Source organism: Aspergillus fijiensis (assembly GCF_003184825.1).
Source record: "Aspergillus fijiensis CBS 313.89 unplaced genomic scaffold BO72scaffold_7, whole genome shotgun sequence".
NCBI classification, from domain to species: Eukaryota; Fungi; Ascomycota; class Eurotiomycetes; order Eurotiales; family Aspergillaceae; genus Aspergillus; species Aspergillus fijiensis.
The window spans coordinates 463,246-486,838 of record NW_024468983.1 but is presented as its reverse complement, the minus strand read 5'-3'; the positions used below and the strand labels follow the sequence as shown (position 1 = coordinate 486,838).

At 51.2% G+C, this 23,593-nt stretch overlaps 7 protein-coding genes across 7 annotated transcripts; 1 reads left to right on the top strand and 6 right to left on the bottom strand.

Annotated features, from left to right (window-relative positions):
* Positions 1–706: 706 nt before the first annotated feature.
* On the bottom strand, positions 707–2,005 carry BO72DRAFT_370421 (uncharacterized protein; the record flags this gene model as incomplete). The annotated part of the gene is made up of 3 exons (XM_040940966.1): positions 707–1,439; positions 1,577–1,846; positions 1,926–2,005. 3 exons carry the CDS (start codon positions 2,003–2,005, stop codon positions 707–709), a joined length of 1,083 nt encoding a protein of 360 aa, XP_040804942.1.
* Positions 2,006–2,492: 487 nt separating this feature from the next.
* On the bottom strand, positions 2,493–4,552 carry BO72DRAFT_397146 (putative mitochondrial carrier protein). The gene is made up of 3 exons (XM_040942055.1): positions 4,131–4,552; positions 3,723–4,020; positions 2,493–3,654 (listed from the first exon to the last, which is right to left on the bottom strand). Exons 1-3 carry the CDS (start codon positions 4,332–4,334, stop codon positions 2,885–2,887), a joined length of 1,272 nt encoding a protein of 423 aa, XP_040804941.1. The 5' UTR covers positions 4,335–4,552; the 3' UTR covers positions 2,493–2,884.
* A 757-nt stretch (positions 4,553–5,309) lies between these two features.
* Positions 5,310–6,471, bottom strand: BO72DRAFT_492912 (uncharacterized protein; the record flags this gene model as incomplete). The annotated part of the gene is made up of 4 exons (XM_040948338.1): positions 5,310–5,863; positions 5,958–6,181; positions 6,320–6,337; positions 6,404–6,471. 4 exons carry the CDS (start codon positions 6,469–6,471, stop codon positions 5,310–5,312), a joined length of 864 nt encoding a protein of 287 aa, XP_040804940.1.
* Positions 6,472–7,758: 1,287 nt separating this feature from the next.
* aspB (septin AspB) lies at positions 7,759–9,956 on the bottom strand. Its single transcript, XM_040940150.1, has 3 exons — positions 9,160–9,956; positions 8,641–9,107; positions 7,759–8,584 (listed from the first exon to the last, which is right to left on the bottom strand). Exons 1-3 carry the CDS (start codon positions 9,632–9,634, stop codon positions 7,949–7,951), a joined length of 1,578 nt encoding a protein of 525 aa, XP_040804939.1. The 5' UTR covers positions 9,635–9,956; the 3' UTR covers positions 7,759–7,948.
* Positions 9,957–13,011: 3,055 nt separating this feature from the next.
* On the bottom strand, positions 13,012–15,801 carry BO72DRAFT_524877 (FACT complex subunit POB3; the record flags this gene model as incomplete). Its single annotated transcript, XM_040949918.1, has 8 exons — positions 13,012–13,401; positions 13,464–13,536; positions 13,590–13,823; positions 13,880–13,986; positions 14,060–14,303; positions 14,357–14,880; positions 14,972–15,194; positions 15,755–15,801. The coding sequence occupies 8 exons, from the start codon at positions 15,799–15,801 to the stop codon at positions 13,111–13,113; spliced, it is 1,743 nt and encodes a 580-aa protein (XP_040804938.1). The 3' UTR covers positions 13,012–13,110.
* A 1,878-nt stretch (positions 15,802–17,679) lies between these two features.
* BO72DRAFT_264312 (putative cellular morphogenesis protein (Rax2)) lies at positions 17,680–21,762 on the top strand. The gene is made up of 2 exons (XM_040940148.1): positions 17,680–21,302; positions 21,358–21,762. The coding sequence occupies exons 1-2, from the start codon at positions 17,846–17,848 to the stop codon at positions 21,591–21,593; spliced, it is 3,693 nt and encodes a 1,230-aa protein (XP_040804937.1). The 5' UTR covers positions 17,680–17,845; the 3' UTR covers positions 21,594–21,762.
* Positions 21,763–22,843: 1,081 nt separating this feature from the next.
* Positions 22,844–23,592, bottom strand: BO72DRAFT_264257 (uncharacterized protein). The gene has a single exon (XM_040940147.1). The coding sequence runs from the start codon at positions 23,496–23,498 to the stop codon at positions 23,067–23,069; it is 432 nt and encodes a 143-aa protein (XP_040804936.1). The 5' UTR covers positions 23,499–23,592; the 3' UTR covers positions 22,844–23,066.
* Position 23,593: the final 1 nt, after the last annotated feature.

Genomic DNA, 23,593 nt, shown 5'->3' with positions numbered 1-23,593 from the left:
GGATAGATGAGATAGATTTCTTGGTTGCAGGTATGGCCATTTCCTATGTATGTACTAACTCACGACTCGAATCGTCTGTTCAGAGCTCTTGTTCGATTGCTACGTCACAATTAGCAGATAGAGAGATATATCACATCCAAAAAGAAAAGCAAAAACACTAATCCCCGAAAACCAAGAAGCGCCTTCTGAAAACCTTAGCAGTGAATCGCAACCCAAAGTGAGGGGGAGGTCCCCTAGACTTCATAGAACATACAGCAGCAACAACAACAACAACACCCTGCTGAGTACGCCAGACATCAACCCGAAACACAAAACAAGATCGAAAGACAGAATACGCCTCAGGACAATCGTGCATAGCATGCACAAAAGCAAGCGAAAACACACCAAAGCAAATTCAAACCAGCTCCACGATTTGATCCATCGGTCCCGCCAGTTTCTCTCTCTAAGATAGATGATATCTTTTTTTCTTCTTTCTGGACCTGCCATTGCACAAACATCTCACCCACGCCCGGAATCGACTGTTCTCGCTGCCAGAACAGCCTAAAAGATTATGGGATGCTCCCACAGTACCTGAGCACAAGTCGAATTCACTTACACCAACCCCAGAAATGCCAAGACTTGGTCATTCGGCGCGAGCCGAACAGAACAAGCTTATATAACTGGTAAACGTAGTAGCTATCACACCGGACATGTAGACAGGATATATCTACTTCCGAAGGATAGCTTCATATAGGGTGGTAAGCACACCGATCGCAGAACCGGTGATGACTCCGGGCCAGCGGCCCGGAATAGCATTGTTGATATCCTCGACGGCGATATCGTTGAAGAAGCCCCAGTAAGAGAATTTGCCGGTGTAAACCAGATACGCGATGAGCGCCTTGGCAATGTGGAAGCTCAGAGGATCGAAGCTGGCGAGCTGCGCGGCCGCTGCCGCCCGTTGACGCCGAGTGTTGGCCGCCGGACCACCGCTCTGAGCCGCCTGCAAGCTGATATTGAAGAAATACGCGACGGTTAAGGGGATGACGAGACTAGTGAAGAGCCACCCAAGGAAAGCAGTCCAGAAGGAGCTCTCGACCAAGACGAAGGCGTCAGGAGCCGAGATATCGAAAGCCGGTGAATGGACCGCTTCTACAGCGGGGATGCGGGTCAACAGTCTCAGAGGAAAAAGTAACCGCAAGACACCAAAGCTTTCAATCCCATACAATAAGACAGCGATGGCCTTGACGCTGCTCAGGTTGGCGCGCAGCGAATCTGACTGCTCCTGCACTCCCGACGCGTTCCAAATGTCCTTGAGGTTTTTGCCCCATGCCGCCGTTTGGCGATCGATCACATCGGTCACCACAGCGGGGGACGGCGGGAGCGCCGCCGCCAGTGGTGACAATGGGGGTTCAACACTCACCAGCGTTTGGCCGGGAGTTTGGGGAACATCGGAGTCATCCCTGTCGTGAGGATCGCAAATCAGCCCGGGTCCGCGATGACGTAAACATCGAGTATCGCACGCGCAAACGAGATCCATGCAAAGCCGAAGTCGCAGGTTTCGGACGAATACGACAAACAAAAGCAAGGGGGAACTTACGTTTGCACAGACTCCACCTTGGATCTGGAGCTCCTCTTGCGCGTTGACTTGGGGGCTTCGTCTGCCGACGGAGTGCCTTCCACCTTAGGTGCTCTCTTGGTCGGCGATGTCTTGACAGGCGAATTCTTGGCAGGAGAGAAAGTGCGCGGAGATCCTGACAGACGCCTGTAGTAATCGCCGAGGCGCGCATCATCGATGAAGATGGATTGGTGAGCTTGAAGGTGCGAGTCAAGCGCCGCGGCGAGCTCGGGCTTGGTCAGATCCTCATAGCTATAGATGGTCAGGTCCCTGAGCCAACTGGCCGGGCGGAAGCGAAGAGGAGATTCAGCGAGGCGAAACGGAAACTTACTTCTGAAGGTCAGTGATATGAGCCCATTCCGTGAGGGTGGGCTTGCGCTGCTTCTGCAGAAAAGGCAATCCGGCGGACATGACGACGCGCGCAAGTTGCGGTGGATCATGCGACAATTGATACGGAGCAAGGGAGGGGTTGTTCTAGGACGAGGTTGACTTCTCTAAGAAGTAGAAGTCGCGTGGGAATGAGGAATATTATCCAAGCAGGTTCGACGGCGCGATGCGTTGGAAGATGGAAGAAAGAAGAGGGACGTGGAGTGGTGGAGGGAAAGAAGAGGAACGAAGAACAAGGAGCCTGGAGTCTGGAAAGTAAACAGACAACCGGCCGGGGGGGTGCGGGTCTGGAGCCAATCTGGTGGGGCTGACCGCATTCGGGTCTGGGGAGGCTTTGTTTACAGTTTACGGAGTACAATTTACAAGCAATACCGATGGGGGGATCGCCCACGCTTTCCACGCTTTGCCATTCTTCCCCTCATCTCCCTCTTTCTGCCCCCCCCCCCCCGAAAATGTAAACAAATTACCTGAATCATAACTCATAAGTATACTAACAATCAACAATCGAAGTAAAATTATCGAACCATGTCTATTCTCTAGTAATCTATGTAGTTAGTTCGTTCTTGATCTTTTTATACACACAACATGACCGAGACAGTAAAATCCCATGTCCTCTCATGCAATAAATCATGCCATCAGAAATCAAAAGGGACAAACACAAGAGGGCGGCGACCGTAGGGAAATGGAGGGAGATGCTCTATGATAATAAAACAACAAGATAAGAAAAGGGGTGGTAAAAAGAACACAAGAAAAAGAGAAGAAGGAAAAAAAAATCGGTCATGCCACACCCCTACCGGAACGCCCTCCCCAATAAACCCCGTCTAGGTTGCATCATCATGCTCCGGTTCTCTTCCATCCTTCTATCTACAATGGACATCAGCATGCCCAACCCTCATCCCGCATCTAGAGGGGGTTGAGCTCCCCTTTGTTCTCCCAGTCCTCGAACTTTTTCAGGAGATATTGATACATCACCAACATCGTTCCACTTTGAATGCTGGTCCACACACCACGAGGTCCAACACCGCGGAACCAGCCTGCCAGCCCTTCCGTTTGGTAGATCATCTTCAAGCCAGTGAAGAACGATGACGTATCCAAGCGAGGAGCTCCAGGCGGGTTCACCGACGTGGAGGCTCCCGAAGTGGAGATTGGGCGCGCATGCGTGCGCAGGCTCGACGTCGTCTGCGAAGCCGCGTGGTGGCGCGGTCCCTCTTTGGTCGATGGGTGCTCCGCCGCCGATTGCGAGGAGGAGCCCGGAGGGCGACTCGAGGGTGTGGTCTCGGGGTTCTGCTGGGTCTGGATACGTGTCTTGACCACGTCCATCGGGCATGTCAACACACCCGCCATTCCACCCGCAGTAACAGCCGTCAGGATCTCCAGGCCTAGCCCAATATCTCGAGAGCCCACCCATTCTTTGGCCATTCGTTGCTCTTGCTCGTAAAAAGCGAACTGGAGGGCGGAAAAGGGAAGATCGCGGTAGATCGTCGCCCGGTATCCGTAGTAGAGCGCGGAAAATCCTTCCTGGCGAATGATGGTGCGCAGCGCATCCCTGGTCGAGCGGTAATTATATCCCGAATTGAAATGGGGGTTGTTGTAGCGTCCTTGGAGCTGTAGGCGAGTCTTCAAGACCTCCGAGGGAACATAGACGATAGAGGCGGCCAAGTCCGCGAAGAAGCCTATAAGCCCATTTCCGATTAGCACCGAAATGCAACCGCAAATGACGAAGCCGCCACAATACACCTACCTCCAGAAAGATACGCCACATTCGCATTGATTCCCGCATCTAGCATGAGACGTTTTGTGTACTCGTAGGTTCCAAAGAAGATAACGGTGCCGGGGAAGGAGCCGAAAAGCGCAGGAGTCACTCCGCCGTACAGGCCGCGGAAAAGGCCTTCTTGTCGGTAGATGGTCGCATAGGACGAAGTCATGGAGGTGTACTTGGGAGGAAAATGCGGATCGCCCTGTTGCCGCGTCTTGACGGTGTCTAACGAGTGCATGAGCATGTCACCGCAGGTGCCACCAATACCTCCAGCGAACATTGCCTGTAGGTCGAATTGGAGGATTAGCCCAACACCCGTGAATGGAGATAGGATGTGCGCCATGAAGTGCGCGCGCGGTATAACAGTAAAGATGGCGAAGACAAGCTACATACATGTAGGTACGGTGGACGAGGCTCCTCTTCCTCGTCATGGTGAGACTGTGCATTCTGTACATGAAGTTCCTTGTTTGCGCTTATCGGCGTCGTCTGACGGAGATCGGTCGGGCCATTTTGAATAAGGGACTTCGACGCGGGGGAGTCTGACGAAGGTGTCTCTGTCGTCGCAAAGAAGCCCAAGACACGCGAAGTCAAGCTCATTGCAAGAAGACCGCAACCCACCGGATCGTGGTGCGGGCCAGACCACGGGGGTTGGGATGCGGCGACGGTGGATTAACAGGAGCACGCCACCTCGAACCACGAGGGGACGGCGGATTAGGAGGAAGATATATAGGAGCGAAGATACAATAGAATGCGAGAATAATCAACCCTGGGGAAAGGGGACTAATAAGCAGGGGACATCACAGCTTGAAAGTGACGAAAGCCCGACTGCCCGAAACCCCAAAATTTCGTCGGCCTATCGTCGGTTTGTAGTTTTCTCCGCTGTCCGGAGGCCGTGTCGCCGCCTCAGGCAACAAACATTTCTGTTATCAATCATGTTCTTGGTTGACAAGTAGACTATAGGCATTTATCTCTAGATCGCGATCAAGTAGATACTTATCTACAGTAAGTAGTCGTACTATGCGGCTGACACTCTTTCTGTCACTGTGAAAGTTAAGCCAATCACAACCATAGAGCTTCTGGGCAAACAATCTCCGCGCTGCTCATAGACAGTAAGTCGAAGAATTGTATTGGAAAAGAGGCAAAAGCTAATCGCATCAATCGCATCAATCACGCCACTTTCGCATTGCAGAAAAAGAAAGTATATAAGGAATAGGACGCGTTCCACTCAAGCAAAAGCACTAGACATTACGCATAAAAACCTCACCCGCTCGCTGTCTTGCGACAAGGTCCAAAGCCATCCGTGCTTCTGCCCATAAAGAGGCTACATATCCTTCCTTTTCTCCACCCTTCAATACCTCCAATACCATCCACAGTTTCCAAATCTCAAAAGCGACCATCAACCCCGGAACGCAGTCAAAGAAAATGGTCATTGGCTCATTCAATCTTCATCAGACGCAATAGTCGATAATCGGAGCAGACAGCCCCTCTCAGGCGCAGATTGGCCGCAGGGTTCAATTTTATCACATCTATCCAGCTTCCGCGAGGCGCCTCTATTGAGAGCGGATGGGCAATTTATTGGGGCTTCTTAGCGGTCGCTCCGCTCAAGCGGCCGAGATCGGTGGCCTCGTAGGCTTGGCGCACAAAAGCCTTAAAAGACTCCCATCCCTGGCGAACGGCGGGTGGGGTGCTCTGGTGGGAAACCGAGGCGTCGACTCGAGCAGTGAAGTGGCGGACGGAGCTCTGGACAAAGGAGCTCTGGGAGTATCTCGCACGGAAGAAAGCCAAGTAGATAGCGAAAAGGACAATGCTGCCCTTCGAGAAAGTGAGAACGGCGACGGCCAGGCGGAACAACAACGCCATCTCGAGGTGCGCCACAAGATCCATGCTGGCATCGTAGTACTGTTTCACGAAGCGGCCAATAGTTTCCGCCAAGGGAGATTGTCTAACTGTAGGCCTGGGCGAACCGGGAGAGGAGGGAGATCCCGGAGCGCCAGCGGCCTGAGGGCCCTGGAGGGTAGGGATCAGGTGAGCACGAGTGTAGGTCGCAACGTGGAAGACGGAATAAACGCTGAATGGAAGCAGAGCGAGCGACACCTGGCGCGAGTAGAGCCACACCAGCGCAGTGCCTGTGGACGTTGTCAGCTTTTGAAGCTCTCATCTCCTCGTGTCGTATTCGCCCCAATTTCAATTTCACATCTCAAGGAGGAGAAGTAGACCCACCAAGGTACTGGACATTCTCATCGCCAGCAAGTTTGATCGCAATGTTAGGGAGCCCGCCCTGGAGCCGGCCGCGAGCGATATGGCCCTTGTACACAACAATTCCGTATGTCGCAGCAGCCGACAAGAATGCCAGGCGGTAAGAGACTTGGGCCGAGTTGGAGTAATAGTTGAATGTGATGTAAGACACGAAATAGCGTAGGACAGAGAGTAACAATGTCACATGTCTATCATCTGATCAGTTATTGCGATTCAAACAGCCAAGCTGGCAACATGGTCAGGCACTGCGAAGCAGAATTGTTTCATCCACTTCAATTGCAGCCGATATTGTGCTGTAAGGGTCGCGCAGACAGAAAATAACGTACCCAACAAACCAGGCGAATCTGGATGCGAAAGACCTTGTTAGCTGTGACGCAGTCGAGTTGTGGAGGAAGCAAACAAACACTTACTGCAACGTCTGAGCAAGAGCCTTGAGCCTCTCGGGCAAAGGCAAATTTGAAGGGGGTGGAGGAGCCATGGGGGATAAATAGATTATGTGTGATAGTTATTGAGTAACGGCGATGGGCTTATGGGCAACTCGATGGGATCGAGTAGCTATGGGACTAGATGAAGAAAGGAACTTGGGGAGGGAGAAGGAAACGAGACAGATAAGAAGAATTGAGCGGTAAAAGGGCTATTTGGGGGGAGGGGGGCTATGAATAGATCTCCACTAAATCGCTGACGAGGGAGGCTGGCTGGGCTAGGCGGGGGTATTTAGTAGTGGAGGGTGAGGGAAGTAAGTGGAAGTGGAAGCTGGAGAGGAAGTGGAAGAGGCGGGTTTGTGTGTGTGTGTGGTGAACTCGAACTAGGCAAGACTGACTGCCACTGTCCAATTCAGTCCAGTTCAGCTCAGTCCGACCCAGTCCATGCGCAGCGCGACGGCCGAGGGAGACGAACTGGCGGCTCGACGGAGCTTCCCTTCCCGTGACGTCGCGCCGCCCGCAATGATGCAACAAACAACCATCGCGGAAAGCTTGTCGACATCATGATTTGCCTCCAACCACCCCCCCCCCCCCCGAAAACACAATGCGAAACTTGGTTTTATTGGTTTTACTGGTTGGGTTATTTCCCTTTCTGTGTTCCCTCGAACTTGAACCAACTCTTGGTTCTTGCTTCTTCAATTGCTGCTCATCATGTTCAAATTATTATAATATCCTCTCCCCAACTCTTGCATCACATCTTCGTCTCCAGGCAGCTAGCTACGCCACAAATAGAGCCTCGGTTATACTTCCGATCGCTTTTCGGTAAAACTTCAGATTGACAACTAACACAACAAGCAAACAACATGGAGGAATAAAAAGGAAAAACGTCCAGAAAAGATGGTCGGGTGTAGGCGATGTCACTAAAATGTGTAGAAGAGGCAAAAGTGTACCGAAGATAAATAGAAGTAATAGTACCAGGCCACGAAAAAGGGTGGGGAATAGGAAATAGGCGGGAACAAGGTATAGCGTAGGCAAAAGTACATAACAAGAAGCGAAGAGTGGACATGAAGCAGTGAATTCCGACCCTGAAGTGATCCTGCAGGCCGTCTCCCCGTGCATCGTCTTGCCCATCCAGGGCCAGACCACTGACCATCCAAATAGAGCACTGAGTCGGATATAGCCCTTGTATTCCTGTCTCCTAGTCAAGCCCCCAATTCGGAATTAAATGGGTTGAAGCGAGAGAAGAAAAAAATGAGATATTCTTCTTCTTTGGTCCTCACAATCAATGTAGAGTCATCACTGAAAGCAGATACGAGAAAAATAAAGGTTCGAGAGAGTGTGGGGGTAGAGAGAACGAATAAACACAAGAGAAAGAAGGCAGGCGGCTAAAAAGAGCGTGCGGCCAATCGACAGTCGTGGAGAAGTGTGCGTCAAACCACCAAAGCGCCCTCCGACGACCATGCGTACCCTGGGTGGCCCATTGGCAGAGCCCCTGGATAGGAGCATCGAAGCACCGGTCGTGCGTGCGTTCGTTTAACGAAGAGAGAATCCCTTCCTCTTTCCCTTCTCTTCGATGGGTCGCCCTGTTTCCAGACGACCCTTCTTTTCTTCTAGTTCCAGGCGTTGACGCTCCAATTGGTCTTTCATCTCGCGGTGTCGTGCGTATAGTTCGTCTTCGCTCTGTTTCAACTTGCTCTCCTTCTCTGCCACCTTCTGCTGGAAGACCATCTTCATCTCCGCTTCCATCTTGGCGAGCTTCTGCTCGTGGAGAGCACGCTCCTCCTCCTGCTTGACAGCCGGGTTGACCTCCTTGAACACGCTCGGGTCCTGGGCGACACCCATCTGGGTGAGCTTGTCGGAACGGTAGTTCTCGTACAAGCTGTTGTTCGTGTGCTCCTTGAGCTCTTCCATGTGGGTACGGATCAACATCTGACGGAGCTTGACAAAGTCGCAGTGCTCCTCGTTGTCGACCTCAATGACACCCCAAGGGTAGCTACGTCCACGGACCTTGCGGCCATCGGCGGCAGTGACCTCGGCGTTGGCACCAACCACGGCGAAGGGGACCTTGGACATGATCTCCTGGTTCTCAGCGATAGTCTCCTCATCGTCGAGCTCATAGCGGGGACCTTCGAAGATCTGGATGGAGTGGTGCTGGATATCGGCAAGGATCTGAATGGCCAGGTTAGCTATGGTTTGACAGGGAGGAGGCGTATAGATTATCGTACTCTTTGCTTGAAGGCGGCAATTTCCTCGTCCGTCAGGGTATCGGCCTTGGCGATCACAGGGATCAGGTTGACCTTGGTGTGCAACCGGCGCATGACCTCAATATCCAGAGGCTTCAGCGAGTGACCGGTGGGCTGGATGAAGTAGACACATGCGTGGATACGGTTGTCAATAATGTTGGTACGGTTGACCTTGTTCTCGGCTTCAAGGTAGGCATCATATCTCTGTTCAATGTTCTCGACAATAGGGCGCCACGAGTCGTCGTTGTTCACAAAATCACCGAATCCAGGGGTGTCAACGACCGTCAGGCGCAGGCGCACGCCGTTCTCTTCGATATCGGCGCTGATGGACTGAATTGAGACCGTCTTAGGGATAATGTCGTGGCTAGGTCCGGTGCGTTCCTTAGGGGGGTAGAGGGAGGTGTTGAAGAGGGTGTTCACTAAAGTCGACTTTCCGAGTCCAGATTCACCTGCAATGCGTGTCAAATGACGCCCAACCCTGAGAACGGAATCGAGACCTACCGACAACCATCACGTTGAAGTTGAAGCCCTTGCGAACACTCTTGCGGTGCCACTGATTCGGCAGGTTGGCGAAACCAACATAGCCTGTCAGCTTCCGGCGAACGACATTCTTCATATCCGTAGCCGCCTGAGCAGCAGCCTTGGGGTCTTTGGAGCTGACGGTCTGAGCAGCCCCGGAGCCCATAGGGTTGCTGCGTTCAACGAAAGGCGAGCTGGGCTTGCTGCTGGGGGGTGATGCAGAGACCGGGGTGCCATTGGCAGCAGGAGCAGGAGGGGGTGTGGCTACATTATGCGGAACAGAGTTAGCAGTCGTCGCTTCAGATTCTTGACTGTCACTTTCTGAAGACAGGCGCCCCAGCACCGGCGAGAACGAGTGACGTTTAGGCTTCGGTGAATTCTTCTGAGGTGAGGGTGCTAGAGTTTCGGAGTCCCCTTGCGAGCGACCATCCGCACTCCGGTTCCTGACAGGAGGCATTGTTCTTTCACAGGGCGCGAGGATTTCGAGGTAGGCACAGGGCAAGGGTTGGATTGGAAGATCGAATGGAAACGAGAGCACGGAACTGCAGGGTGGTGGGAAAAGGTGTCATAGATGACAGGCTTACCCATTGTGGAAGTTTAAAGGTGTAGGATTTTGAAGCGAGCGTAGAGGGAGGTAGCGAGCGTCGAAGAGGAAGTTTCCCCTGAAGAGGTTGCGCCTTCTTGGTTAGCGATAGAGTCCTTGCAGGATGCAATCAAGGGGAAGGAGCCGGAGGTAATAATGGAAGCCAGCGAGATGGGAATGACAATGCCACTTTCCAAGTCTGGGTGAGGAACAGCAGAAAAAGGGAAGGCGAGTCCAAGGGAAGGCGATGGCAATCCTACCTGGGGTACTGAATCAATGTGGAAAAGGGTTGAGGTTCAGTCAATCACGGGGGGGGGAAGGGTGTAGGAGGAGTAAAAGGGATGGGACCGAAACCAAGGGGAGATTTGGGAAGCACGACTTGAAAGCAAGCAAGCAAGCAAGCAATGCGCCAACAAATTATGGCTGCGATGGAAATATCTAAAACAAAAACTAGGAGGAAGGCGAAGGAAAAAAGAAAAGTGTAGATAGAAAGAGGGAAGACAATAGTGTAGTAGTACTTACTGGAGAGACAGGGGAAGAAGAGGAGGACGGAGGTGGAGGACACAGAGTAGGAGGAGGAGCGAGAGCGATTGGGTCTTGCGGAGTTGATGGATTGGGGGGGGGGTGGGAGGGATTGCAGTGTTTAGTCTCGGGTCGTTGGAGCCAGACTGTTTGGTGGCCCTGCCCGAGTACAGTACAGTAAGTAACTGAGTGGAAAAGAAAGGGGGGAACTTCATTGCCTCTCTTTGTTTTTACTACATACTACAACACCTAGTTACTATGGGCCTTAGTCTAATCAACTTACTGCCTTTACCTACCTTATGGTCCGACTAAAACCACTCGGCCACTAACTAATACTCTTTCTTCATTTCGACCACTTCGACTGCCCACTTTGCACTCTAATCAGGTCTGGATGGCTTAGGCTTCAACTGCCGATTAACAGTTCAAGTTTATTTTCTGGGGTTATCTTGCCTTATCAGAGCACAATTGGGACTCACAATGAGGACAGTGTCTACTTCTTCTTAACCCCTTGGCAAATCGTTCACCAACCATCACAGGCAGGGCTTCTTGTTCACTTACAATCTACCAGCCCTCATCATCTCCACGAGACCTGTCAAATCAACACAATCTCTTCCTTACGATGGAAGCATGGCTAGCATAACCGAACCTCAGGCAATTTGCAGAGAGAAGCCATTTTCACCCCAGGTATACTATACCACACCTACCAAGGGACGAATCGTGGGGAAACCTGGAACCATTCCAACAAGCCGCGATAAATTGTTCCAAATGTAGACGAGTGGGTTGGAGCTGTACTAAGAAAGAGGAGAACTCCTCCTGAACTGACCCGTGCCATACTATATGCACTGTGCATCACCCGAGATAGGTCAACGCCAGCCATTGATTGAGTGCGAACCTCCTTCTTGCGTCAAGTTTGTTTGTTCCCTCTTGAACCTGTATGGTTGTGGTGTGATGGGTAAGATATATCATGCGGTGCTGATCGTAGAAGATTATCGGCCCATGGCCTACTTTCCACCCACCATCCGCTGGCATTCCATATAGTTTCAGCACCACAGAGACACTGCAGCTATTTCCTTTGAGGAGAGGCTGGACACAACTTATGCCACACCCACACCCACACACACACACCATACAGATTCATGTGGACTGGGCACACATATTTCCGGGTTCTCATCTGACGCGTAACCGCGTTACCACTCAGTACAATCATCCAGGGGGGTTGACTGGAAAGAAAAGCAGCTGCCGTGGAACGGAAAAACCCGATCCACCGCCCACCGAGAGGCCAAGCGTGGTTTATTCGCCAATCATCACTGACCGCTAACGGTCCGGGGACAAGCGTCAAGTCACACCATGGACGGGCTGCAACTGGAATATACCCGGTAAAGGTCGTTCCGATTTGAAACAAATAAACTATTCGGGCATCGGTTGAGGGAGTGACGATCGGTATATAAATAATAGATAGTACCTATACTGGATTCCCCCTCAAATTCCCCAAGATTGAGAATGATGCGCACCACCCACAACCAAAAAAGCATTCATTGACAGTACTATTCCATCAGATCCCCGATCCCAAACAGAAATACAAACACTACTAGCCCACCTCGAATCCCCTAGTGGCGGTGATCTATAAATGGAAATATGCATGATGCATCTGCGATAAACCTGCATGGTCCTCTGTAGTCTAGAAAAAGAAAAAAAGTAAATTCAGTTTCTAGGAAAACCAAACTGCACGCCACCGTGGTCCATTACACAGCAAGGGGAAGCTAACTAGGTTAGCTATCGGAAGTAAAGGCTCACCTCTAGGCTGTTCCTCCCGCCCCCCCTCTTCGGCACTCTTGTACGACGACACACCTCCACCACAAACGGATGAGCATGTATTACCCATATTTGAATTAAATGCCTGCCAAGTTGGGATGGTGAATTCGGACTTATTCTCTTCGATCAACTGCAAAAGAGCAATGGATTGTCCGACTTGGGGGAAGCAATCACTCTAGTTATAGGAGGCTGTTCCATCGTAGGACCAAAATGACCGTCCGTACTAACCTTGAACCCATCTATACTGGGCTTTCCCACCTATCACCCGAAGCTCGGTGCGTGGACCGGACGGTGGCTTGATTTCCACCCGAGAGGTTTCCAGGATGCGGTTGGATGAGGAGAAATGGTTCGGCCGCTTATCTCGTGATCGCGACTGAGACACTCGGCTGGGTTTGTGCGAATCGTATCGCTCACGCCTTGGGTGTTGTGTGGAAGGCAAGCAGGTTGAAGGTCGGATAGAGCAACCTGGAAGGCTTTCCAGGACGGTACAGTACACTCCCGTTTGAGATACTATCGGCTGGAACTCGACGGGGCTCGAGGAATGTCGCTGAAGCAGCAGTTTGTATCCGCACACAATCGTATTCTCCTAATCGAGAACATGAAAGCCGACCTCCTAGTATAGGGACTATCCAAGCGATATATACACGCGCTATATGCATCTGCAACCGATGGGGATCATCAATAGCGTTGTCATTAGCAAAGTTAATTCGTAGCGATATGACATATCGGATTTCTGGAATCATCTTGGCGCGCCCACGAGTGTATTCTCTGGAGGCAGTCGGTGCAGAAGGTCAAACCAAACCATGGTTATGTCCATTCCACGGCATATCTCCGTGCTTACAATGTTGACGTTGGCAAAGCAGGGTTTACAGTCGTCTACGTTGCATTACAACGAGTGAAGGTGGAAGTAGCACAAGGCTGAACGTTATTGATATCTTGTATTCATTATGCGCGGAGAAGTGCCCAGTCGCTGACGGCGCGTGACCGTCACGATGAGGCGGTCTGATGATTTTCTTTCATTTGCCAACCTTCGACTTCTTCTTCGGCCGTTCGCCTTCTGACATCTCAACATCCTCATCATCATCCCCACCGTCGGATGCATCATCCATCTGCGCATCGCTGTCGCTGCCGCTGCTCTCGTGCGCAGAATCATATTCTTCCGCGACATCGGAGTCCGACTCGGCCTCGAAATCCTCATCGGGGGACTCATCATCTTCGTCGGCCGAGCCACGGTCAGCGCCACCAGCATCATCGTCGCTGGAGCCCATGTCTTCGTTGTCAAGAGCCGCAGCAATAAGAGCGGAGGTCTGAAGAACCAAGTCAGTCCATATTCAAGCAGGGAAGTTGGAATGCCACAAGGGATACGTACGTCATCGGACATCTCGTTCTTAAGGCGGATGTTCTTGGCCTTGAAAAACTCCTCAAGTGGTTGTTGCTCCTCACTGGAAAGCATTAGCTACCGTTCAATCAATAGGAGTTTGATTGGAGGCCCTACCGGTTGATGTTGCTGAATTGGTGCTCGCCCAAGCCAGCCTTGAGGCTGACTGTGATATCGAACGTTCTACTGGCTGAGATTGCACCGCCAACACGAGACATGGTGACCACGGCAACATTCTCGAGTTGAATGTACGTGGCGGGCTTGGGAACGAAGATCAAGCTCTTATCCAAGAAGTACAAGAGGCCTTCATTGGCCTTGATCGAGCACTTGACTCCGCTGTGACCGTGGTGACTGTGTGATGTGTCAGTGGCCGCAATGGTACAACTTCAGCCGGATAGCCAACGAACCTGACGAAATCCTTCGATGGCATGATGACCTTCTTGCCCGAGAGCCCGCGGAAGATCTTGGTGACCACCTGGTGAATTGGCTCCTCGTAACGAGGTTCCAACTTGTCCTTGTAGCGTGTCTCCATCAGCTCACTAGAGATGATGTTAGGCAGTCGTCACAGGCATCTGGTGCTGATAAACCCACTCTGTCATATTGAGCTCCAAGCTGATCTCTTCATCAAGCTTCAACTGCATAACCAAGAAAGGGTAGCGAGTCTGACCCTGCCGTAGCGGAGGCTCCAGGCCCAGGACGATCAATGTGTGGGTATCATCGTTCTTCGGAAGCAAGAAGAACTTCTTGATAGAGGTGTATTGAATCTTGTAATCGTATGTCTTACCACGCAACCGGAAGGAGGACTCGTACATGTCGATATCGAAACGACCTCTGCAAGCTCTGTTAATCCCAGATTCACGCGATGCCTTGCAGGCGACACATACCTGGGCGTCAAGTGTAGCACATCCAAGAAAGTGGCAAAAGTGTCACCCGCCACGTCTCCGATCTCAGCCTTCTCCATCAGTGTCTCGTAGAACAGGTTCGCTGCATTCTGCTCCTCGCCCTCTTCTTGCTCGCCATCCGCATTCTCATCGTCCGCGTTCTCCTCCTTGATGCCCTTTTCCGTCTTCACTGCCGTTCCAGGAATGTAGAACCGCATCTCGACCAGCTCGTCCGGACCCGCGGCGGCTTTCCGACCGCGACTCTTTGTGCTGCCGCTGGGCTGCGCAGGCGCATTGCCATCGCCTCCGAGGGCGAACTCCACGGCGACCTCGTTCTTTCCCGCCAAATTCGTGTTCGAGATCTCGGAGTAAGGAATCTCGAAGGCCGGTCGGTTCTGCACGTTGAAGGAGAGCTCTGCTTTCGTGAATTCCGCCTTGCCCCAGTTCCAGCCGCGGAGGGCGTGCTCTCTGTTATCCAAGTTGATGCCGTACCAGATCCTAAACGCTTTGCTCACACGTTCGAAGTCCTAAGCATAGCGGAGACCCGAGGTTAACAAGTGAACATGCAGTGAGGTTACAGGGAGCGGGTTCAAACAAAGCCCTGATCTCAGACCATACCTCTTGATCGAATCCATCCAGCTGGATGACTCCGGAGGAGCGCGACAGGATTTTCAGCTCATATCCCTTCGCCGCACGGCTCCACTGGGCCGCGCCGATGTTGCTGCTGTCGAGCGTGAAGGTTTCACCTCCTCCGGAGGGCTTCCATCCCAGCCCGGATTCTGCGAGCTTGCACTTGCCGTGCTGTTTGGAGAGGTCGAGGTAGATGTTATCAAAGCTCTCCCTAGTGGCGGACGTTAATGAACTGGACGAGAAGAGCGAGCGAGCGGAGAGGGTCTCACATGGTGGAGGAGCCTTAGGTTATTGGCAATAAAGGGTGCGGACGAGTTCAAACGATAAAATTGAGAAAGCTAACGAAGATTTCAGGGTATGTGAGGTTCGTAAGGGTGTAGACTTTTGACTCAGTGACTGACGGTTGAAGGTGTTCCGATAAAGAGCTCCGATATCCTTTTTTCACGTCGCGTTGCGCGCCGCCGTGGTTCGTCCGTCTTACTACGCCAGGGGATCTTGGCGCTGGTGGCAAGCATTAATGCCTTAGGCATAAATGTGCTCGGTATCAGTGAGTCTGCGCCGTACATCCACGTAGCACAAGGCACAGCACTAGGACTAGAGCAGGATGCGAGAATTAGCAAATACTGGTTAGTGTAAGTGAGTAGGAGAATTGGTAGATGGCATCTGTTTTTGGGTTATAGGAGCCAAGGAAATGATCGCGAGGTATGTGTTAGTACATGTGTATTGTCTATAAAAGAAGATGTTTGCAAAAGCAATCCTCTATGTGCTTACCATTCATATGCACTTACGATGACTTCGCTATGCAGCAGTTGTCGCATTGTGGATTAGTGGTTGGACGGTTAACTCCTCTATCTTGGTCGGCGTGAATATATTTCCAACCGCAAGATGTATACCTTCGGAATGTAGCGATTATCCTGTAAGCACATGCTTAGGTGCCTTACAACAAACCAATCCAGATATATTTAGTGAGCCTATAAATCAAACCATGTGTTGCGATCCCGGCCACTTCTAAAGCTCCCCGAGACTGAAGTCTGTCCCACCACAGCCTGCAAATTTGTGTAAGGTCGCAGACGATCTGCCGCTCAGTCTATAATGCAGTAGCTGCGAGACGATGAGTCACTACGACCAGAAACAAGTACAACAAGAGTGAAAGAGACATGCAACTCTTCAAGCATGAGAGGCGATTTCCACATGCTGGGTCAGTCTAAAAGGAAACCTTGGTGCTTAGGATAGTGTCACAACAGTACAAGTCAAGAAATGAGATCTATTTCTTGGCGATAGGCGTTAGTTGTGCGATCAGATTCGAGCAAAGAGTCAAGTGCAATTTTCTCTACAAAAATACAGCGTAGCCACTGATTCTAGACCCTTGAGATGCGCCGCGAATATTATATAAATTGAGACACGGTAGCATGGCTAGATTATGTCCTGCTTAGCGCAGAACTGCATGTAAGTCTCATCGCTTCGCCGTCGGAATTAGTCAACGACGAAAGTTGGATCGCTTTGCTCTCTAAGAAGTACGATGAACGTGCAGGGCTAGCCAGCCAATTTATCCTAGGTCGAAGCCTTGAGCGCAAGGTTCAAACCATATTTGAAGCACGGGGCTGGATGGCGGGATCTCGAAAGCTTTATTGTAACGATTTCAATCTTAAAGGCTGGAGCTGATATCATCAGTGGTTGTCTGGCTGGAATTAGTTGACGCATGTTGCACTCTGTAACAGCCATGAGGAAGATCGAAATAAAGATGATGTGGCTGTAGATGTATCCTGTATGCTGTACGTTGATGTATGCTGCTGCATCCTTTTGTAGCCGTCAATGCTGGTGCATACTTCACCGCCAGTGAGAACTACCAGTAGATAAGAGACGTCTGAAAGCCTTGCAGGCTGAGTATAGTTGCTTTATTCTCTGGACGTATTCGAGAATGTCGACCTGTTTGGCCCCTTGGGTTGTAAGCTGTTGGAATTATTAGCGAAGATCCCCTATTAATAGGTCATAACATACAAACATCAATATTTGTCCAGACCGTAAGGTGTCTCCTTGAATTGCGCCTGGCAGATTTGTAGGTTTATTGCCCACTCCTTAATTCTGCGAGCCATTGAAGGTGGTCTTGGGGCGTCGCTCGGAAAGAGCTGTGATGATTGTTCTGTAGATACGGCGAGATATCACTGACTCTGAGTTTAGTCTCCCCCCCCCCCCACCATGGGTGGACACACCAAACCAAACATAGCAATTAATCGCATAAGCAGTGGCTCATCTTTGAAGTGGCTGGCGAGTCAGCACCTCGCGGATCAACCGACTTACCGGCCGCCCCTCTCCAAATTACAGAGTGGAACCCGGACCGGGCGAGAAGATCAATAATAGTACTAGCTTAATGGTACCTGAAATCCATCGCAGAACAAACAACCAAAAAGCCCCTACCGGGCCTGCCCACACACTCAACTCACTAAACTCACTGCCTGCCCTGCCTGCCTGCCAGCCAGCCTGCCAGCTTGCCATGTCACTCTTTCGGTCCATCCAACTTTTATCACTCATTCGTTAATCCCTTTAGACCTGACCACTCATAGTCCGATTCGGCCTCTTGGCTATAGAACACATTCGTTTTTCAACTCCCCTTTAAACTAAGTATCATTCTTTACATGCTGCTCTGCTGAGAGTCTTTCACTCCTTTTTCTGGCTCCCGTGTGTGTTTGTGCCGCACCCGAACAAGTCGGCCCTCTTCTCACCCAAGCTGTTTCCACCCATTCAATTCTTTTGACTCGTCCTGGAGCACGTTGATCTCTCCAGACGACTCTCTTCTTCTCCCTACCATTCTCTCCTTCCAAGAGAGTCACCTTCACAACTTGCCTGTCGTCGCGAACCCGAACAATGAGGGGATCCTCACTGTTTGGGCCTGCGACGGCTGGCTTCGCAGCAGGCCTCCGCCTTTCGCCATTACTCCTTTCTAGTCTCGCGTCGGCCTTGACTTTCCAGTCCGTTTCTGAACCGGAGTTGGATCTTTCGCCATTGGGTCATATTGCGCTTACAGGAGACTTCGATGCACTGACATATTACCAATATACCGCGCAGACTAACACATCGACCGGAGACAATGACGCGCAAGCACTCTTGACCCCTCTTCCGAACGGAATCCTTACGACTCTATCGACCTCAAATGCCGGCATTCGCGCAATGTGCCCATTTACGCAGGAGGATGGAACGTTCTCAGGCATCTTTGTGGGAGGCAACTTCACCAGCCTCGGCGGGGTCAAATCGGAGGGTGTCGCGCTATATCATCCGTCTACGAATCAAGTCACATCGTTATCAGGTCTTTCGGGATCAGTCTCTGCCCTGCTGTGCGATCAAGAAACCAATAGCGTTTACGTCGGAGGAAACTTCACCTATTACAACACCTCAAACGCCGTGGCCTGGGTTGGCACCTCCGGCTGGTCCAATTTGACTTTTGGTGGTTTCAATGGCCCGGTTTCGTCGATCTTGAAGGATAGCGATGGTAATATTGTCTTTGGTGGCTTCTTTGATGGCATCGGCAACTCTACGTCGAGCAAGAAGGGTGAACAGGTCATCAATCTTCAAAATGCCACAATCACTTCCGATGCAAATTCTACAACCAGTGGCTTTGTCGATCCCCGCAATATCGTTTGTCAGTCGAGTGGTGAGGATGGCGCAGGAAAGACATGGTTACTGGATGACTACTCACCTGGCTACTGGCGCGCCGATATGCAATTTGAATATACGCCTACCAAGCTCAGACTGTACAACACACACTACGAGGGACGGGGCACAAAAACGTTCCTATTCAGACGCCTGCCCGACAACGGAATCATGAACTTGACGTACACGGATCTGGATACGGGAAACGCTGCCTACTGCGACCAGAGTTGCTCGCTTTCCAGCAATGCGACTGAGAAATATCGTGAATTCACGTTTGTTAACCACGCCGCAATGAGTGGTTTCGAGATTGAGATCCTGGATTGGTATGGCAAAGGCGCCGGCTTGAATGGTATCGAACTTCTCGAAGACAGTGAGTGCAGATCTACCAAGGGAGCTATGGATTACTTACTGACAGAGAAAGACATCTTTGCCTACGCGATTAACGCTTTCAACGAGCCAACGTGCGCGAACTCCAGCTATCCATCAAAGTCAACACGTACCGGGTCTTGGTCTGCGACAGCTTCGGGTCAAAGCTCTTCGGCGTACTTGACGGCCGAAGTTACGAATTCGAACGCAACTGAAGCTTCGGTTGTCTTCGAGCCTGACGTCAAGCATTCAGGCAATTACTCGATCAAATTATATACGCCTGGGTGCGACCAGGACGATACTTGCAGTTCTCGCGGTATTGTCAATGTGACAGTCACTGCCTCAAGCGATTCTTCGGAACCTGTTCAAACTCTCATCTATCAGACGAATGAATACGAAAAATACGATACGATTTACACTGGTCATGTGGATGCAAGCGATAGCTCGTTTCGTCCGCGTGTGAAGCTCACCCCAGTAGCAAACCAAGGCGACATCACTGTGGTGGCATCTCGAGTTCAGTTTGTCGCAATCTCCGTGTCGGGCATTTCGGATGACCAGCTGAACGGCTTGTACGAGTACGACCCGACCACAAAGAAGGGCACAAACGTTTCCGTGTCGGCCATCGATCAAGCAGGTCTTGCGCTGGACTCAGACGCATCAATCACCAGTCTAGCTAGCCATGGCAGTACTATCTACGTCGGAGGCAACTTCTCGAGTTCCAGCATCAACAATATCATGTACATCGAACAAGACGGAAATGCCACGGCAATGCCCAAAAGTGGTTTGAATTCCGGAGTCAACGCCTTGACGACACTGGACGATGTCCTCTACGTCGGTGGTAATTTCACCGATACATCCGACGGTGGAAATGAAGGCCTGAGCTATGTGGCAGCGTACTCGTTTGGCACTAAAGCATGGTCTGCTCTCGGAGGGGGCGTCAACGGTCGAGTGACCAGCGTCGTTGCTCTTTCGCTGAACATTTCTGCGGACCTCAACGAAACTGTTGTAGGCGTCAGCGGCGAGTTCGATCAGTTACTTAGCTTCGAACAAACGTCGTCCACAAATGTGTCTGGCTTTGCTGTCTGGGTGCCGTCGCGCAAGAATTGGTTACCAAACTTGAATGTCAGTCAGTTGGAGTTTGCTGGACAGCTGTCCGCTTACGCCAAGGTTGACAACACCACGATTCTTGCGGGTAGCCTCTCTACTGGTGGCCTTGCTGCTGCTGGTGCTGCTGCCCTTCTCTATGACGATGATCTTGGTCTTGAAGCACTGCTGACTGATCGCAACACAACCGGCGAAACATTCACTGGGATCTTTGACACAAGCTCTAGTCGGAATCGCACTATCCTTGGAGGTCACTTCTCCACAAACGCTACTAATGGATCGGTGATCGAGAACTTCGCCATTATCGACGGCCGCGATGGCAGTATCAGCGGGCTCGGAGCAGGTGTCGACAGCAACTCTACCTTCCTGACCTTTATGATTTCCGACGAAGTCCTCTACGCAGGAGGTAATATTACTGGGAAAGTGGGCAGTTCAACATTGAATGGGGTTGTCTTGTACAATCTCAATAACGACACGTTCGTCAAGAATCAGCCACCACGACTCACGGGCCATGGTGTGTCAGTCAACGCAATTGCTGCGCGGCCGAGCGCGAAGGAAGTATACTTCGGAGGACAGTTCCAGACTGCGGGAGCGCTTCCTTGTCCTGGTGTTTGTTTCTGGGACACCTCTGATCAGCAATGGAATCGACCGGGTGCCAGCTTGGATGGAACGGTTTTGGCCCTTGAATGGCTTAGCAACAAGCAGCTACTGGCGGTTGGCAACTTGAGTGTCAACGGAAATCAGACTGCGATCGCAACATATAAACCCAAGGGTCAAACCTGGACTGCCTTTTCCGGCGCTTCTTCGTCGGAACTTCCAGGCACCGTCACAGCATTCACTCCTGCCAACAGCGCGGTGTCCAAGTTCTGGCTCGGTGGCACCTACAACAACGGATCTAGTTTCTTGGCTGCCTACGATGGGTCCAGCTTCCAGTATGTCCGCAACGCATTCGACAAGGGGACTACCATCCGTGGTCTTGAGATTCTTCCGCTTTCGAAGAACCATGATGCTGTTAGTACTCTCAATGATGATCAGACTCTTCTCGTCACCGGCCACCTGGTGATCCCGGATTTCGGCAATGCCTCGGCTGCCTTGTTCAATGGAACTACAACGACGCCTTTTATCCTGTCTACCAAGTCCAACGGCGAAACAGGCAGCATGGCCCAAGTGTTTTTTGAGAATAAGAACCCGTACACCAGTGGAGGTGCGTATCAAGCGACCGGTTCATGAACATATCAATAAGCTAACAAGCGAAGCAGGCAAACACCTCTCTAACGGCATCGTTGTGCTCATCTCCTTCTGTCTTGCACTCGGCTGCGTTTTTCTGATTGTTATCTGCGGAGTCATCTTCAACAAGATCCAGCGCCGTCGCCAGGGCTACATGCGGGCTCCCCAGGCAGTGGGAACCGATCGACCATCCAACATGCGGAGACTCCCTCCAGAGTATCTGTTCAACTCGATCAAGCAGCCCAACCCAGCCGCCCCAACAATATGAGCTGACGCCTCTCGGTCGTGTGCACTTTTCCCTGCACGATGTACCTTGTTTTCGTTTCCACGCCTACATAAACAGAACGACGCAGCAAGAACCTCGAAGAAACCAGCGCAAGCCAATTTCTCAACCTCGTTGCTCCGAATTCCGTGACCCCTGATTTTGAAACCTAGCCTTCAGCACGGCGTTCTTGGGACCCTAAAGATGAAAAAAGAACTTCCCTACAGCACCATATACCCCAGTCTGATTCTACTAATTTTGATCCTTCCAGCTAACTCGTTAATGATTTGTCTATTTCTGCTGTCAATTGCCGCTGCGTATCTAATCCTTCCTTGATCGGAAGATGCCCATCTATCCTCCTCACATCATTTCATGCTACTCATGCTCTGCACAAAGCGCATCATCATCGTCGTTGCCACTATCACCGTTGAATTCTTGTGACATGTGGTTGCGGGTCGAGGCTTTGACTACGTTGAATACGATGGCCTCCTCCCTCCACACGTACCCCCAACCGAACCACGCCCTCGCCCTTGTTTATGTGTAATCATCCCTTCTTCTATTTTCTGTCTCTATTGACCATATCTCTCATTTTTTGTACTTTACTCTCCATGCTCGATAGGGTGTGAATCTGGGATCTATCCAAATTCGCCCCACTCAATGCCTCAGCATGGCCAATTTTGTACATATCCTTGACAATTCTCTTATTATTTCATCCGCGCGAGTCCGCGGTTGCAATGAACAATTTCCACAAACCCGACTTCTCTTGAGAATTTACCTCGCAGATCCTTGGGTCTGAATTTTGTCTACACTTATCCTCTTCAACTAGAGTCAGCCGAAGAAAAAGGGAAAAAATGTCTTGCGTTGTAAAGGTAGCCAGCCCCCAGTGTAGTGTAGTGGCAAAAAACAGATACAAGGTGAGGTCATTTGGGATTTGGTATTCGGGGATTGGGTGGCTTGGAATCCTGCGCACGGGGCGGATGGGGGATGCTGCCGCAGGTGCTGCGTGGCTAAGCTACTTACCTAACTACTATACCCTATAGTAAAGTGGGCAGTGACGGGGGCCCAGAGAAATAAGTTAGAGGAACATACGATTCGTTTCGACATACCCGCCGCATACTTTCACATCCTTGAAGCGACGTCAGTGGTGGTGATGAGGACGCCCCCCCCCAAAAAAAAACAAAAACAAAAAGAGAGAAGTATAGGTACCTATTCCGTAGTACTCCGTAGTGTGTGGAGTAAATTGAAAGTGGACGTGATGGCATGTTATGTTTCGTCGAGTCTACACGATGGAGTTGTCTTAGTCACTGGGACAAAAGGTCACGCGGGGAGAAAATTGGGTTCCCCGCAACGCTGCTTGCTGTTGGAAGTTTGGAACTACAGAACACTACAGAACTACTCACAACTGCCACTGGCAAGAGTTTCGGGCGTGTCGGTTCTCCCCGCTTGCTTGCCTTGGGGATTGACTGATCGCTAACTAACCTAACTTAACTTATTGATCGATGGCTCATGACTCTCTGACTCTCCGACTATCTGCTCTTTTCCCCGACGGGACCTTCTGTTCCCTCGCCTTTTCCTTTTGCTTTTTCCCTCTCTCCACCCGAGATTAGACGGATGGAAAAGTCCAGACCTACCGAATGAAGGAGGAACTGATCTGATCTGATCTGATCTGGCCTGACCGTCTCTTTCTTTTGCCTCGTGGCTTTGACTATCGAACTGTGTGTGTGTGTGTGTGTGTGTGCATCCCTTGACCACCACACACCTTCTTCTCCCCCTGCCTGCCTGCTGCTTGCTTACCTCCGCCTCGCGCCGCCTGCCCTTTCCCTTCCCCTTCATTTTCTCTCTCCCTCTTCTCCTCCTTTTTCCTCCCCCCCCCTCCACTCCCCTCCTCTTCTTTCTCCCCCAGATATACATTCGGTCTCCTCCGCGGTCCTTCGGACCTAGACTGTTCTAGCTCGCTTCGGGGCTAGTCCCACTCGCCCTGTATCCAATTTCCTGCACTTTCCCAC